This window comes from Glarea lozoyensis, assembly GCF_000409485.1.
Source record: "Glarea lozoyensis ATCC 20868 chromosome Unknown GLAREA16, whole genome shotgun sequence".
Lineage (NCBI taxonomy): Eukaryota > Fungi > Ascomycota > Leotiomycetes > Helotiales > Helotiaceae > Glarea > Glarea lozoyensis.
The window spans coordinates 575,859-592,846 of record NW_007360990.1 but is presented as its reverse complement, the minus strand read 5'-3'; the positions used below and the strand labels follow the sequence as shown (position 1 = coordinate 592,846).

At 48.5% G+C, this 16,988-nt stretch overlaps 7 protein-coding genes across 7 annotated transcripts; 4 read left to right on the top strand and 3 right to left on the bottom strand.

Moving 5' to 3' along the window:
* Window positions 1–28: 28 nt before the first annotated feature.
* On the bottom strand, window positions 29–916 carry GLAREA_07469 (NAD(P)-binding Rossmann-fold containing protein; the record flags this gene model as incomplete). Its single annotated transcript, XM_008082157.1, has 2 exons — window positions 29–792; window positions 844–916. 2 exons carry the CDS (start codon window positions 914–916, stop codon window positions 29–31), a joined length of 837 nt encoding a protein of 278 aa, XP_008080348.1.
* A 1,674-nt stretch (window positions 917–2,590) lies between these two features.
* GLAREA_07468 (RBP11-like subunits of RNA polymerase) lies at window positions 2,591–3,093 on the bottom strand (the record flags this gene model as incomplete). Its single annotated transcript, XM_008082156.1, has 3 exons — window positions 2,591–2,772; window positions 2,840–2,950; window positions 3,000–3,093. The coding sequence occupies 3 exons, from the start codon at window positions 3,091–3,093 to the stop codon at window positions 2,591–2,593; spliced, it is 387 nt and encodes a 128-aa protein (XP_008080347.1).
* A 914-nt stretch (window positions 3,094–4,007) lies between these two features.
* GLAREA_07467 (Inosine monophosphate dehydrogenase (IMPDH)) lies at window positions 4,008–5,136 on the top strand (the record flags this gene model as incomplete). The annotated part of the gene is made up of 2 exons (XM_008082155.1): window positions 4,008–4,205; window positions 4,264–5,136. The coding sequence occupies 2 exons, from the start codon at window positions 4,008–4,010 to the stop codon at window positions 5,134–5,136; spliced, it is 1,071 nt and encodes a 356-aa protein (XP_008080346.1).
* A 204-nt stretch (window positions 5,137–5,340) lies between these two features.
* On the bottom strand, window positions 5,341–9,788 carry GLAREA_07466 (uncharacterized protein; the record flags this gene model as incomplete). The annotated part of the gene is made up of 4 exons (XM_008082154.1): window positions 5,341–6,857; window positions 6,907–7,912; window positions 7,999–9,044; window positions 9,254–9,788. The coding sequence occupies 4 exons, from the start codon at window positions 9,786–9,788 to the stop codon at window positions 5,341–5,343; spliced, it is 4,104 nt and encodes a 1,367-aa protein (XP_008080345.1).
* An 896-nt stretch (window positions 9,789–10,684) lies between these two features.
* On the top strand, window positions 10,685–13,144 carry GLAREA_07465 (uncharacterized protein; the record flags this gene model as incomplete). Its single annotated transcript, XM_008082153.1, has 2 exons — window positions 10,685–12,910; window positions 12,959–13,144. 2 exons carry the CDS (start codon window positions 10,685–10,687, stop codon window positions 13,142–13,144), a joined length of 2,412 nt encoding a protein of 803 aa, XP_008080344.1.
* Window positions 13,145–13,818: 674 nt separating this feature from the next.
* On the top strand, window positions 13,819–14,174 carry GLAREA_07464 (uncharacterized protein; the record flags this gene model as incomplete). Its single annotated transcript, XM_008082152.1, has 2 exons — window positions 13,819–13,898; window positions 13,958–14,174. 2 exons carry the CDS (start codon window positions 13,819–13,821, stop codon window positions 14,172–14,174), a joined length of 297 nt encoding a protein of 98 aa, XP_008080343.1.
* A 665-nt stretch (window positions 14,175–14,839) lies between these two features.
* On the top strand, window positions 14,840–16,528 carry GLAREA_07463 (uncharacterized protein; the record flags this gene model as incomplete). The annotated part of the gene is made up of 4 exons (XM_008082151.1): window positions 14,840–14,880; window positions 14,929–15,238; window positions 15,288–16,260; window positions 16,308–16,528. The coding sequence occupies 4 exons, from the start codon at window positions 14,840–14,842 to the stop codon at window positions 16,526–16,528; spliced, it is 1,545 nt and encodes a 514-aa protein (XP_008080342.1).
* Window positions 16,529–16,988: the final 460 nt, after the last annotated feature.

Below are 16,988 nucleotides of genomic sequence, written 5' to 3'. Positions count from 1 at the left end.
TCTCAGTCCACTCAATCTACGAAGAACTTCACTTCCCACCAACCGCCTTTTCAACAACATCTAATCCAGTCATCTTCTTTAACATCCCGTCAAACCATCCAAACGGCAACACCGTACTCAATCTAACCAACGCCGCATTTGTACCCCTCCAAATAACCGGTACCGGTTTGGGTTTCAACAGATCCTTCACCGTCAGATCGGCCCAAACCTTCTGATCCATGAGACTCTTCTCAAGTTCCTCATTCCTCATCGCTTTCTCCACCGCCTCCTTAGCAGGAAGATAAATGCTTCCATCCGGCAAACCCTTGATATCCTTATTCCTATCGTACATAGTCGAAGTCACACTACCGGTCTTCAACTCAATCACCGTTATCCCAAAAGGCTGGAGTTCGAGCCGCATCGACTCGGAAAACATAGCCATCGCGGCCTTTGAGGCGTTGTATGCAGATTGGAAGGGTATAACCGTGCAACTTGAAACACTGGTCTGGTTGACCACCATTCCTTTGCTTGCTATCAACAGTGGTAAAAACGCTTGTAGAACTTCCAGGTAAGACCACACATTCAAATCGAACAGCTCTTTTGCCTTGTCGATAGACATATCTGAGACCGGCATAGCGTATAGAGCGCCAGCGTTGTTGACCAGTATATCCAGCGAAGGAACTTGCTTAACACACTCTGCGATCGAGGAAGCTGATAGCACATCAAGCGTGAGTATCGAAATCCCCATCGCCTCGAGCGATTTCATCTTCGATGGATTGCGCGCCGTGGCGTAGACATGGAGACCTGCATTATCTATCCCGCAGCGTTAGTACATCCACAACAACAACGAAGGAGACGACGTACGGAACGCAATAGCAAGTGCAGCGCCCAAACTCCCCTCCGAACAACCGCTTATGAGAACCGTTCGCTTCGCCATCTCGTACAGGAATATTCCTCTCTTTCATTTCTTACCAAAAACGCCAGCGATCCTTCCTTTCTATACCTCATCACAAAGTTACACAAATACCATCATCCCGCATCTTTTGGTCTGTCGGTTAAATACTGTCCGATTCGCACATCGTTAATTCAGCCGTCGCCCAATTTTGCATTCCCTTCTCACCCACTCAATCCTCGGTACAACCCAAAGCCTCCCTAGTATAACCCATACCCTCCATCATCTCCTCTCACAATCGCTCCGTCCCCGATCGCCCCAAACTCCCAGTCTCCCAATCACGACCAACGTGCCCGAGTCGGAATGTCTTTATGCCTAGTCAACGGCGAAATTCGCCGGTCTGGAGGATATGGTGGGAATAAGCGAGATCTGAGTTTGCCTGTATGGGCATATCCTATATTCCTGTCACGAATTTCAAGGTTTGATTAGTTTATATCATAATAGCCATTCGCTCGAACAAGACCGACCCATCAAGCCACTCCACTAATCTGCAAAAGGAATTCAAATACTCCCACCTTGTGTTGACAGACCAAAATACACGATGCCATCTCACCACACTCAAACAGCACCCCCTCCAGGACGTGCTTACATCCCACTCATATGTGCATAGGTACCTAACACACATAGGTATTTTTCCTCTTCGACTCTCTAAGTGCAGATCTGTCATTAAAAATAAGATTCACCGACTACAAACCAGCCTCATTACTCCCCGTCTCCCATATCACAACCTACAAAATCAAACAACCAAACCCTTAAAACAGCTATTCTTAAATCACTTAAGCAAGGAAGATTATACCCTTCCTTGCAGTATCTCAGATACCATCCCTTTGCTTCCATTCAACATCTCAACCATCTACTCTAATCAAGAACCAAATTAGGTAGAGTCTTAATAATTCTCCTTTTTATAACTCCTTTCCCTCTACAGATTCAGTACCTTCCACATCCACACACACCCACACACCTCCTTCCCCAAACCCACAAAACCCATTCCCATCCACCCTCCCCTCACTCACACCCCCTTTTCCCACACAACAAAACAGCCCTCATCCCATCTGAACCACCCCACTTTCCCAACATCAAGCAACCTGCTCCTAAACCCCTTTCTCGTGCGATCAGTATGAATTTCCCGTTGTTGTGGATATAGTAACGCGTGTCTTGTGGCGCATGGTGTTGTGCTAGAGTTTGCGTGATCTGCGCGTTAGGATTTGGGCGGGTTAGAATCAGATTATGGATGGAAGCGGGGTGGGAAAAGAAATGTAGGTAGGTAGTGGGATAAGAGGATTGATGATTGCGGAACGTGAGGTCTAGAGGTTGAGGGTGTGATTGGATGTGAGGATGTGTGGATTGGGGGTTCTGTTTAGGAGCGCGAATCGCATATTAGTATTAGTTAGGTAAGTGATGTTAGGTTGACGAAGCATTGATGGATTCGCGCTTCCACCTACTGGTATCAAATCTGAACATATCGTAGCTGCCATGTTAGTCGTCGTGCACCACACAGAATCACGTCCCTAGTAATGAAAACACACAAATAAATCCCTACGCCATTCCTTTGAGATGATAAGAGCCTTCCAGCCAGACGCCCCAAAAAATGCAACCCCCCATTCCAAAAACTCCTTTTATCATCGAGCCCCCATCCGTAGCACTCCTGATATTCTTCCCTTACTGCTCCGTCGCATCCCCCATAACCATCTTCCTCAACTCATATTCCTTCGTAAACTCCCGACTTAATATGGCAAGGTCTCCGACGAGCGCTTTGCAGCTATTGACAAGCGCTTCCTTGGGTGTGATGACGCCGTCGGTTTGGATGCGGAGTTCGAATTTCGCGAAGAGTGGATGTGGAACTGTGATCCTAACGTCAGTTCCCAGATCTACAAACCACACAGAGAGATGTGTGCTGGGGAAACGTACTTTTGTAACCCGCAAACAGAATATGTTGATCCTTGAGCAGATGCGCACGAATCATATTCGCAAGCGTATGGTCTTCCTTGTGGAATGTGAAGACGGAGGAGTTGGGCGTGCCTATGCTAAATCAGAGATGGATGGGGGATGGTGTGGGAGGGGGGCGCACGCGTGTCTACTTCTTCAGAGCATTTCTTTTCGTCGTCGCCGAGGAGGAAGAGCTCGAATCTATCGTCGTTGTCAGCGCTGGCTAAGATCCCCATTGTTGCGACGGTTGTGGTTTGTTGTGGAGATCGGACGTCGCATGCGCGCGAAAACTTTGAAGGTATAGAGAGGGAAGTCGAAAGTGAAGTCTTGCATCGCATGCTCGAGGCAGGAGCCAGAGGGGAAGTAACGACATACCTATCCGGAGCATTCATGACTGCAAAATTCTACTCAAACCTGCCACCTAATCAGCCCTTCTCTCCCATTACCCCATCCCCTCGGCGCATGTTCCCTACAAATATCCAAAATTCCGACGTTCCTTCCCAATAATACAATGTCGCGATAAATGTTGTAAAATAGCTAAAGGAAGCAAAGTATAATCTTGGCGTAGAACGAACTTATGCCCCTGCTTCTGAATGCGGCTCCTTTGACGCGGGAAGTCTAGCTTGATTGGGGATGGTGGGATATGACATAATGGCGGGGAAGCAGGGGGAGCTTTGGCGAGGGGATTTCCGAGGAGGTGGAACACCTTCTTCATTTGATTATCATTTGATTGTCATTTTTGATGATATGAAAGAAATGCGAGAGGATCTGTAATCATAGTTGTACAGGATCTTTATAAATCAAGTACCGGATTCAAGAAGATGCGGTTGGCTTACTAGTTCAAAGCAGCGTTCCAAAACCCGAGGTCGGAGATTCGTTAGTCAGGTCTGTTGTGTAAACATCCTCGGTTTATATATATATCAAGAGGGGTTCAATGAGGATGTTGTTCTGATATTCAATTATTTGGTAAATCGAAACCCTCTTCTAGCTTAACACAAACTCACAATTCTCAAGACGAATTAAAATCCATCAAGACATCAAACGACCAAGCAATACCTTGATGTCCCTCCTTCGTCCAACCATCCGCTCAATCCTGAAATACAGTAAACCCAAACCCCTCACCCTTCTATCAAAACACAACCTCTCCACAATGACCTCTCACGCCCAAAAACTACACAACGACTACCCATGGATAACCCCCAACACCCCCCTCATATCCTCCGCCCCAATGCGCTTAATCTCCGTCCCATCACTCCCCCTCGCCGTCTCCCGCGCCGGCGGCCTAGGTTTCATAGCAGCAGGAACAGACGCCTCATCCCTCCCTACCGAACTCGACGACATAAACACCGTACGTCTCCCTCCCCCCTCTCCCCTTCCCAACCCTCCAAGATTCTAACACCCCACAGTCCCTCCTCCACCACCCCATCCCCCTCACACCCCCCGGCCTCCTCCCCATCGGAATAGGCTTCATCCTCTGGGGTTCCTCACTCCCCTCCACCCTCTCAACCCTGCACTCCACCCCCCTCAAGCCCGCCGCAATATGGCTCTTCGCCCCCCACCAAACCACCGACCTCGCTCTCTGGACCTCCTCCATCCGAGCCGCCTCTCCCCTTACAAAAATCTGGATCCAAACCGGCACCGTGGCCGAAACGCTGCAAGTAGCCTTAGAATGCGCACCAGACGTGCTCGTCATCCAAGGCAGCGACGCCGGGGGCCACGGACTGGCGAATTCGTCGTCTATCATCTCACTCCTCCCCGAATGTGCGGACGCTTTGGCTGAGAACGGATTCGGAGATATCCCACTCCTCGCCGCGGGGGGAATCAGCGACGGACGCGGCGTGGCAGCGGCATGGCAACTCGGCGCCGTGGGCGTGAGTATGGGGACGCGATTCCTAGCTACGCCGGAAGCGAAGATTTCGAATGGGTATCGGGACGCGGTGGTAGCGGCTAGGGACGGGGGCGTGAGTACAGCGCGGACGACAGTGTATGATCGAGTGAGGGGGACGGCGGGGTGGCCGGAAAGATATGATGGGAGGGGGGTGTTGAATGAGACGTACTGGGATGAGAGGGGTGGGATGGGGGAGGAGGAGAATCAGAGGTTGTATAAGGAGGCGATGGGGCGGGGGGATGAAGGGTGGGGTGTTGAGGGGAAGGGGAGGATGACGGCGTATGCGGGGACGGGAGTTGGGTTGATAAGGAAGGTGATGGGTGCTGGGGAGGTGGTGAGGGAGGTGCAGAGGGATGCCGTGAGGTTGTTGGAGAGGGGGAGTAAGTTGTGATAGGATGCGGTTTAATAATGTGATGAGGCGTTGGTGGAGTAAAGGCGCATTGCTCAAAATAATGAATTCGATAATCTGTATATTCCAACCCCGCAGTCCGTAAAACTCCCATATATATCACCATTTTGTACTCCATCCATCCAAATATATGAGATGAACCCCCTCTTCAATCCAACCACCTCCACCTCTTCTATCCAACCTCCTTCACAAACTCATAGTGACAGTCATACTATTGCTATGCACCAACATAACCGGCGGCAACCCCTTACAAAGCACCTCCAAATCCCCCAGATACGCCTTACAAGCGCCCTCATCATGACACGTCCCCTCGACGGGACTCGGCAACGTCGTAAACACCACCGCAGTATCCCGACTCTCCCTCTTCATCAACTCATTCAGGATCAAATGCTGCGCACGACATGGGAGATCGTTGAACGACAATGGCAGACCTTGGGTTGAGTATGTAGATCCGCGACGGCTTGAATTATGTGAGGGTGCTGGAGCGGACGATGGGAATTCGTAGGCGGATGGGAGACGTTGACGACGTGGTGGTGGAGAGGGTGTGTCTGTGAACATTATGGAGGGACCGGGTCCGTCTTCGGTTGCTACGCGGGTTATGGGGACGGGTTTGGATGTGAATTTTGGCATGCTGGCGTGGCGGCTTAGGGAGGGACGTTCGTTGGCTTTGGAGCTTGGGGGGCGGGTGGAGGTACGGCCTGGTGTGGCTGCTCCGGGGGTTGTGGGTGATTTCATAGTGTCGAATGTATCTTGGGAGGATGTTGGACGACTGTTTGAGCCTTCGGATTTGAGAGAGGTGGTGAGTGCTGAGACTTTTGGTCGTTGGTCTTGGACCTTGATTTTGGTAGGCGCCTCGCTTGCTGAAGTGGTGCCAAATGATGAATTGGGTTTGGAAAGTAAGGGACTACGTTCAGTGTCTGAAGGAACTGTGATTGGGGCTTCTCCAGTAGATTTCTTTGATACAGGAGGCCCTCGTATACTATCTCCATGGCTCCGTCTTCGTTTGAGAGGCATGTTTGTGGGCATCTGCTCAGATTCAGACTCATAATCATCCATATCTGCCTCACTCGCAGCTTCGTCATCTTTTGGATCATTGTCACTTTCCGAAGACGAAGAGTCTGAGTCCTCGCTTGCACTCAGACAGCTCTGACTTTGTCCTACAATTTGGGGCGAAAGTTGATGTGTTCGCATACCCAAGCTAACACCTAGTCTGGATAGTTGACCACTGGTATGTCTTCGTTTTGATCTTTTGAGCAGTTTCCGTAAACCAAGGAATCGTTCCACTTTTCCTTCTCGAGGTCCCTGTTGAAATGATGACTCTGGCCAGAGGGAACTTGAATTGAATATGCTGGCAATCTCCGACAAGTCTTCTATGGCAGGATTCCCTTCCCTTCTGCCACGAACCTTTTGGAGTTCATCCCACCATTCTTGGTTTTTCAGCACTTCATCCACCTCATCTTCCTCTTTCTTTCCCGGTGTGGCGCCGTTGACGACAATTTCATAAGTAGGCAAATTTCCGGAGGCCAACCAGAAAACGAGAACCTCCGCTTCAATTCGCAACTTTTCAAGAAGAGACTTGACGCGGCCCCGTTCCTCTTCGACGTCCGATTCATACTCTACGAACACTGCAACTCGGAGATCGTAAGCCTTCTTCCAGGCTGGAACAGTATTTAAGATGACTCCAAGCTGTAGAATCAGTGTATCTGCAGGTCGTTAGTACCTCATCTTAGCGAGTGACTGTAAAGTACTTACAGGTGTCGAAATTAGTGGTCAAGACGTTCAGCTTTCCATCACCTTCAGCCGCAATCTCAGCGGACATCTGAATTGGCCATAGATCAATGTACTTCTTTGATTGTTTGCTTTCTGAGTTAGGAAATTCCAAATTTTCAAACCCCTTAGCAATGGCCACATTGATCTGTAGCCGCAAAAGAAGATCTTCGAGGACCGTCACATAGCTTGTCACGCTCATCATTGCTTCTGTTTTGCAGGAATCGGTGGGCAATATACCTTCCACTTTCACATCCTTACTGTCCCGGCGACGCCGTCTTCGAACTGGGCGTATCTCGCTAGACGCACCATCTGCCTGTGGTGGGCTCATTTCAGGTACATCTACCAAAGGCTCATTCTGTCGCATTGCGTCGAGATTATAGAAACCCATGACACAGATATTAGGTCTCATACCACCAAGTCCCGCGGAGAGAAGGATATTGCGAGCGCCCCACTCGAGCCCAGGAGAGATGGCGATATTGACAAAAGCTTTAATCTTGGAGAAATCTATGTACTTTGTCCACGCAGCCTGTTGACGACGCGCTTCAGGCACAGAACCTCCAAAATCGTCTGTAACAATGACGTGACCAAGAATGTAAAGCCCACCCTTTTTCATAGAGTTACAAAATTGAATTAAGCGATATTGGCGCCGTGGATCGTTAACGAAGAGTAATATTTGAGGGCGCCAAAATTTGACATGTTCTTGTTTTAGACGTAAAAGATATTTGCGCACTTGATGATAAATCAAGCTCTGAGAGACGTCTCCCCAGCTCTTCGGTGGACTGGCGTAATGAATGATGAGGAAAATGACGATTAAGATGCCCACACAACCCGTAGCATAAAGACCATCTACGAAGAACATTGCTGTTCCTGAGACGATAGTGCCAAGCAGGGCTGTCTCCCAGTTGAAGAAGTGGAAAGAGGGCCGGAAATTTGGAGCGGAACTTATTTTGAGAAGGAAACAAGCGAGGTTCATGACCAAGAACGTCATCTAAATCTGGTCAGCATTGAATTAAATAAAAACATGCCAAGATAACAGCAGATATAGTAGACGCGAAGCTATCGCTGGAGACCTACAAGATAAGTCATCGTTACGAAAGAAGCGATTTGATTCAGGTCACAGAGCATTGTGACCTGTGCAACGATGTAGGTCATAATGATAGCGTAGGTCGGCTCATCACCGTTTTTAGTTCCTTGTCCAAAAATGGAAAATCCAGGAAGCAAATCATCCCTAGCCAAAGCTTGCAGTAATTTTGCAGATCCAATGACACCCATCAATGTCGAGAAAAATGAGCTGGCAAATTCTCCCGCCAGAATGACAAGTCCGGAAATATTGGTATCCTGAATGACATTTGCATTTCTTGCAAAGGACGATCTTGTGATTGTAGCAGCCATTGCGAGTATTACCATTGCATATAGCACGAATGTTGTAGCAAGGCCGTATAATGTTCCTTTGGGAATGGATTTACTTGGGTTTCTCAAGTCCCCTGACATGCTCGCACCAGCAAATATCCCACCAGTCGCAGGGAACAAGATTCCAAACAGATCTTGAAAGTTTTCTTTCCCTTTCAATTGACTTCCAGCGGCTCCCTTTGTCAGTTGTGGCTTCAAATTGCCCATAAATGTCTCCATACTGAGGCCAGTGTAGTCGATACCCAATTTTCTGCTTTCAAATGGTGAAACAACCAGAGCTGAGAAGGGTATACTTAGCGTGGAGATTAGCAGGATGACAAGAAGTCCGTTACTAGCGCGTGCAAAAATCGAGGATCCGGCCAAGCAGATACATGTGCAAACCAATAGAACAATCGTGGACCATAGATATAAAAACCATGGAGTTTCCGGGAGCACGTTTGCCCAATTTCCCGTTTTCGAGCCAAAGTTCATCGTAATGCAATCAATCAAACCAACGGCGTTCATTCCAGTGTTGAAAACAAATCCGAGGTAGAAGACGACGCCAATGGACCCCCCAAATTCCGGACCTAAAGATCTTGAAATCAAGTAATAGGCACCTCCACCTCGTACTGTTCCATTCGACGCAATGGCAGACAAGGAGAACGTTGTAATGAGATTGATGGCGTAGGAGGCAACTAGCATTCCCATCATCCCAAGAATACCTGCTTGGCCTATGTTACTGTTAGTCCAATGTCCATCCCATTACTATGGTTCGAGAGCAAGCGCAAGATGTGGAAAATCAAGACGAGTTGCTCATAGATTATTCAACAAGTAGGAATAAATACAAAATCCATATCAATTGAGAAGAGTTGAGAAGATAGCCACAAGTAAACAGAAACAGACAGCATGCCAGTAGCACAAGTATGAGGAAAGTACAAACCTAGTAAGAATCCAAATCTCAGGAACATAAGAATACTGAGAACATTCAAGCAGGTGGGTACATAGACACCAGAGAACATTCCAAGTTTATCGCTCCCTCCAATAGGTCGAGGACCAAGTCCCGGCCTTGGGGCTGAGGGATCTCCATTTGCTCTTTTGTTTTCGGCTCTGTTGTGTGCCTGTATGGTCGCGGGGTCTGGAGTCATACTGCCATTATACGACGAGTTCCTTTCCATTCCTCGTCCTGAGTCGGGTGGCTCGTTTGCATGACCCCCTTGATCTGGGCTCTTTGAACGCCAATGGAAAAGCCATTTTGTGAAAGAGTAGGACCGTGGAGGAGGCGTCGAGGCATTGGTCGCGGGTTCGTAGGGATTGGCGGTGCTGTCAGAACCATGCAAAATCCCCACGGAACCGGTCTCTTCCTCTCCCAGATTCGACCATCTCTTGGTCAATTCTCCTGCGACATCCGATGCGGTTCGCGATTGGAAATTCGAGTGTTCGCGACCGGTAGTCTTTGGTCGCATTGCGCCGAGCATTTGGTTTGGTCGAGGGGAAAGAAAGAAAGAAAGAATATTGTCCGAAAGCCGTAAAGGCTCTCCTGAAATACTAGCTTAAGGAATGAAATGAGAATGGATTCTTCAGACATCCACTTCTCCGTGGCATAATGAATATTTGACTCTCATGGCGGGTTGTGAAGCATGAATTGGAGTTGGAGTTGTACTGGAGAAAGAAGTGGTTTCACGCGTGTTGCTTGGTGCTTGACCACCCTGCAGACCAACGTCACTGGCAAAATGCTGGGACAAAATTGGCACAAAGACTTGGCGAGAGTTTTTTATGTCAGCGGATCCAGCTCGGCGGAGGGTTTCGAGGTGGCAAATGATTGAATATTGGAAGAAGGAGATAATGAGGGCAAGAAGTGATCGGGAGAAGAAGTGATACAAAAGAAGTAAAGTGGTGTACGAAATGTACAAGTACAGACTAAGTGGTCCACAAAGTAACATCAGACGAGGCTACCACCAGTCAAGGCCAGCCTCGGCCTTGGTTCTTATCGATAAGAGCGGCTCGTCCCCCTCCGTCCAATAGAACCCCCGCAGCTTCGGGGTCGTCGGGCTCTTGCGCTGCCAAAGCGTGACCTTGTGTACCTGACTGAACCTTCACAATCTAAGACATCGTGTGGCCGAGTAAGAAGTGCAACCTTCTGCCTTCGACAAGCAGAGTTATTCACCGATTCCATAGCCACTTTTACTTCTCGTTCGTATTCCCACTACGCGTTACTCATGAATTCATTGTGCTTCCTCCTTATAACTCTCTACTGTGATCTATCTGCTGATTCTGCTCTTCAAGCCCACACGATAATGCGATAAGCCTCTAAACAACGTCTGTCCCACGACAGCAACCTCACTCGATCCCATATACCCATATACATTTCAGTATGTCGTCCCCTAAGGAAGTCTCACCGTCGACTCGCCCTCTGCCAGTTCCAATTACTTCTGGCTCTCATCCGAGTTCGTTCAGAGGACCAAACTCTGGTAACTCAGTTTATCGAGCATCATCAACAGCGCGATTGGCTTCTCCAGTGCCCTCACATACACTCAGCGGTACACCGCAAATCCGCCAAATACCTACCCCCAACCAGGGTGCTTCCGATCCACAACAACCGCTTCCTTCAGGAGACTTGACTCCTCTAGCTGGTCCAGCACCCCACTCCTCATTGCCAGGCCCGGGTATCTCTGCTCTGGCGGCAGCTTTGTCAAACAGTTTCGGTCAGTCACCGCCCAAGTTTGGCACTCCTCCAATTCGAGCGCTTTCTCCTGGAACTGCTGGCCAGCAGATACAACAGGCGGCTCCACCAAGCAATTATGGGTCATTCGACGCAAGAGGAAGGTCGATACAAGGTTCGTCGGGGTGGGCAGGTCCAAATACGTTCGAGGATCCTGAGATTGTAAGAAGGCACTTGGTTCAATCGTCAGAAACGGAGCAGCTGCCTTCACGAACGGCTGGGGGAGATGGCGGCATCTTTGGCGATTCCATGTCGTTTCGGGGCGGCTCGCCTGCAGGAAAGGGAAAACAAGCACCAGAATCAATAGCTCCTGGTCTGGACGATGACGAATTCTCAAGTCTACGGCTCCAAGGTGGAGATATTACACGTCCAATTTACAAATGGACAGAGGAAGCCCAAGCACGAGCGACAGGACGAGGAAAGGGCCAAAGAAGCATGAGCTTCAACCTTTCGAGACCGTATCCAGAAGACGAGACCATGGACATCGATTCCATCAAGATACCTGGTGGTTTCCGTCGTAATTTCTTGCGTCGTGCAGCTGGCAGCCCAACTCCACAAGGACAAGCTGATGGAGCTGCAGAAGAAAATATCGGAGTTCGAAGGGGACAGCCAAAACTTCTCACTAACAACTTTATCGAATTCTTAACGATTTACGGTCACTTCGCTGGTGAGGAACTAGAAGAAGATGACGAGGTGCTGGGTCCTGGCGAGTATTTCTCCTCAGAAGCTGATGGTGACGGTGATCGAGGCGACGACGAGGATAGAGAACCAATGGAGGACAGTGCTCTACTCACACCTGGTCTCCGCAAAAGAAGGCGCAAGGAACGAAAGACGGAAAAACTCAGCAGTCCTACAGATGCATTTTTCCTGTTGCTCAAATCGTTCGTCGGCACAGGAGTCTTGTTCCTCCCAAAGGCTTACCTCAATGGCGGAATGCTTTTCAGTAATCTGGTCTTGGTATTCGTTGCACTTTTGAGCTATTACTGCTTCGTGCTACTCGTCAACACACGTTTGGTGGTCGAAGCTTCGTTTGGAGATATGGGTGGTGTTTTATATGGTCGGTGGATGAGAAATACTATTCTGGCTTCCATCGTTATTAGTCAGATCGGCTTCGTGGCTGCATACATTGTTTTCACCTCCGAGAACTTGCAGGCGTTCATCCGTGCTGTCTCCAATTGCAAGACCAACATCGAAATTCAATACTTGATCCTCATGCAGATGGCCATCTTCCTGCCATTTTCATTACTTCGGGATATCAGCAAACTTGGGTTTACAGCTTTGATTGCCGATGCGTTTATCCTAATCGGTTTGCTATATCTCTACTACTACGATTTTCTCACCATCGCAAGCAATGGAGTCGCCGACATAATCAATTTCAACAAAAACGATTGGACGTTATTCATTGGCACGGCGATCTTCACTTTCGAGGGTATTGGATTGATTATACCCATTCAAGAATCGATGAAGGATCCAAAGAAGTTCCCTAAAGTTCTTGGGTTGGTTATGATTATCATCTCCGTCGTCTTCATATCCATGGGAGCTCTCTCTTATGCCGCCTTTGGATCAGCTACCGAGACCGTCGTTATTCTCAACATGCCTCAGGATTCGAAATTCGTCAATGCTGTTCAGTTCTTATATTCAGTGGCGATTCTTTTGTCAACGCCGCTACAAATATTCCCAGCAATCAAAATTACAGAAAACGAACTCTTCACACGGAGTGGGAAATATAACCCGCATATTAAATGGCAAAAAAATGTGTTTCGATTTTTTGTTGTCATGTTGTGTGCTGCCATTGCGTGGATAGGAGCAAATGATCTAGACAAGTTTGTATCGATTGTAGGCAGCTTTGCTTGCGTTCCGCTCGTCTATATCTACCCGGTAAAAACTCTCCTACTATCCTCATGTCAATTGCTAATATATATGCAGCCAATGCTCCATTACCGAGCCGTCGCCAAAACTACCTTCCGCAAGTTTTGCGACGTCTTACTCTGTATCTTTGGCTTAGTAGTTATGGGTTATACCACATCCTTAACCCTTAAAAGCTGGGCCGGAGGTGACGAAGCACCAAAACTTCCCGGCTACTGCGACAAGAAGAAAGCCGGGCTCTTCTAAACATAACCCCATCCAGTATAGCTCTCCTCCTCTCATACATATATTTTCTTTAGTTGTTTTGTCTTTGTGATAATTGATGGCATAGCGTTGCGGTTCGTTCATACCACTTTTCTTTTTTGGCATTAGATTGGTTTCTTTGACGGATTGTGTGGGCGTGACGGCTATACATTTTGGAGAATTGGTTCGGAGATTGGGATTGGTGAGGGATATTTTTACACAATTTGTTTCAACACTATACCGATAGCGAAGGGGATGTAGATGCGACATGGCTGGTGGAAGGTGGATAATGATGACTGTTACTATAAGATATTGATGAGGGCTGACGCTCGCCTAGTGATTTGTGTGTATTTGAAACGATTGTTGTCGTCGTCACATTCTTCGTGATCGTTTCATAATGTCAAATCCATCCGTTTACCTGTTAGAACCCAAAATCATACCTCTGACACTCAATTAAACACCTGCGAGCTTCACTCTACCCACATCAACAAGTCATCCCTCCTGTTCCACCTCCTCCGCCACCCTCCCACAGCCGCGTCCCAGGAATGTGGACCTTGGCAACTAAGAATGCTAATGATATAAAACGGAGGTATATCAACACCGCACCCTCGCACCTGTAACCCCATCCTGTCCCTGCCTCACAAAGCACCATCTCCGTACAAAACCAAACCATCAAAATGCCACGCAATTTCTCTTTCACCCTCATCTACGTATTGGCACTTCTCGGCGTTGCAATGAGCACGAGTTTCTCAAATACGTACGCTCCCCTCCCCTTTCCTCTCTATCTCTTCCCCTCCCTCTGCTAATACCCACAAGCACTCATCACACTTCCACCACCTGCCTCACTTGCAACACTACGGTCTCGACCAAGACGGCTCCGCACTCGGATAAAACGGGCACGGCTACTAGAACGGGCGCGACGGGCACGGGGCAGGGCGTGATTAGTACGGGTGCGGCTGCTACTGGGGGGGTTGGGGTGTGGGAGGGGATTGGGTTGGGGGTGGTGGTTTTGGGGGGGCTTTTGGGGGTGTGAGTGAAGGGTGTGGGAGGGAAGAGAGGGGGAGGGAGGAATGATGGAGAGGAGGGGGAAGGATGGGGGAGAGGTGGGTGGGTGGAATGGTGTGAGAGTAATGGGTAATGCAATGGTATGGAGTGATGGGGAAGAGGGATTGGATGGAGGAGAGTAAGTTTTTGGATGGGGGAGGGAAAGGGAGGAAAACTTGGATGTGGAAGAAATCCCCTATCTACGCTCGATAAATCGGGATATTGCCTCAGAGATAGATTCTTTTGTTTGTGCCAGATATTGTTCAAACAATCACATTCATTTTTGGCCCTCTCTTGGCTTGTTTGGCTAAAGTGTCTACTGTTGCTAGGGCCTAATGGGTAGTGAGTGAAGATATACTGTTTCCTGGATCTCTTGTTTTTGAAACGAATTCCAGTCATGATGAATTATCTTTAGTAGTAAGATACCAATAATATCTACTATATTATTTATATTTAAGAATTTCAATAAAGAGTATGAAGGGAGTCTCCATACGTTATTAACAATGTAAACAAGGAGTCCTTATAAATGAGGCATCAATTTCACCCCCTTTCTACGCGAAAAGTGCGCGGGTCCTCGACAAATCCATCCCGTCGCGTCTCCCGCCAACAACCTGGAACTTTGCAGCACCAAATCAACCACAACACCACGCGCAAATGGCCGTCCCAGAAGATGGCAACCTCCTTCGAGGACCCTCGTAAGCTTCTCCCCTCAATCCACCGTAAAACATTCTAACAATCCCCAGAAACACCTCCCACCCCGCCCTCACCCGCTCCACCACCTCCTACATCCCCCACCACAACTTCTCGCTCGCAAAAGAAAAACAATACCAGCAACAATTCGCCGACATGTATTTCTACCGTCTCGCGATCCTCAAGCCGGCCGTAGAAAAGGTCGCGGGGGAAGCGTGGGATGGGTTTCAGATCGGTCAGGATGTGGTGCAGAAAGTTGATAATGTGCTGGGTGTGCGACAGGGGAATTTGTGTTGGATTATAGGCACGATATTCATGGATATGCCGCTCAAACCGAATATTTTGGATGATATCAGTAAAGATGTGAGTTGAATAATTTGAAATGGGGGAGAGGAGGGCTAATTGGGGGTAGCATTGGATTTCTGCGCCTGCGCCGAGGGAAAAGTATTTATCTGCTGATGGAAATGATATGATTATGTTGGAGGATAAGTCGGGGAGGATTAGACTGGTTGGTCATGCGCTTGAGAACGAGATGTTGGTTACGGGGTGTATTGTTGCGGTTATGGGGACGGAGAATTCGAATGGTGAGTTTGAGGTTGTGGATATTAAGGTTCCTGGGTTGCCGCCGCAGAGTGAGCGGTGGGTGCAGGTTAAAGATGAGGATGAGGAGATGGAGGATGAGAAACCAATGGGTAATGGAAGTAAAATGAAAGATGAGGATGAAGATATGGAAAAGCCGGCCCCAACGAGTAATGGCAAGAAAATCGCCATCGTCTCAGGTCTAGGCTTCTCAAGTACAAACTCAGAACACGCTCTCGAACTCAACCTCCTCTCTGAATTTCTCCTCGGCGAAGCCCTCGATCCAGTCACCCAAGAAAACGTCTCCCAAATCAGCCGTCTCATCATCGCAGGCAATTCCATCGCTGTAGATCTAGAAGCTACACCTCACGATACAATCGGCAACACCAAAAAAGCCGCCCAGAAAAAATACGGATACGATAGCAGCGCCTACAATCCAACGCCTACAGCGCACCTCGACGATTTCCTCGTGAGTCTACTACCTAGTCTCCCAGTCACGTTGATGCCAGGATACCACGACCCCGCGAACGTATCGTTACCGCAACAGCCGATTCATTCAGCCATGTTTCCGCAAGCGAGGACGTATGGTGCTATGCCACCTGGTGAGGATGGGAAGAGTACGCCTGGATGGTTTGATACGGTGACGAATCCGTGGGCGGGCGAGGTGGAAGGGTGGAAAGTGCTAGGCACAGGGGGTCAGAATGTGGATGATGTGTTTAAGTATGTGGAGGGTGAGGATCGGTTGGGGATGATGGAGGCGATGTGTAGGTGGAGGTGTTGCGCCCCTACTGCGCCGGATACGTTGTGTAAGTTTTCCTATCTATCCCATCATTTCTGTCGCTGATTGTTACAGGGAGCTATCCATTTCAATTCGACGATCCGTTCGTGCTGACTTCGTGTCCGCATCTTTTCTTTGTGGGGTCGCAGCCGAAATTCGATACTGCGGTTATTGAGGGTGAAGATGGGCAGACTGTCAGACTGATTGCTGTGCCGAAGTTTTCGGAGACGGGGGAGATTGTTTTGGTGGATTCCGAGACGTTGGAGACTAGTGTTGTGAGGTTTAGTGTGACTTGAGAGACGAATGGCCTTTTGTAAGAAGATGAAAAGGTGCACGAAATTCAGGGGCACGTTTAAACAGAACGCCCCTCGAAAGTTAATGGTTAAGAGGAGGCAACAAGAGGGCCATCGTCGTTGAACACTAGCCAAAATGAACCCGCTTGGCAACCTGACGAGACAAGGTTAGAGGTATCGCGCTTTGAGATGTAAAACCACATCGGACATACGACATGAGCGGCGCCACTACTACACAACATACGACCAACATCAGAGATATCCTAGGTCCTAGGTATATTATAGTACCTCAAGGATGACAATAAATGAAATAAACATCTCGGGGATATATCACAATCATATACGTGAATGTATCAACTGTTCTTAGTACCGCGTTCCTCTGGTGAAACCTTCGCACCATCTTAATTTCTCAGTATAATCATACTCTTCACAACTTACAACTCATCTAAACCCCATCTCAAAG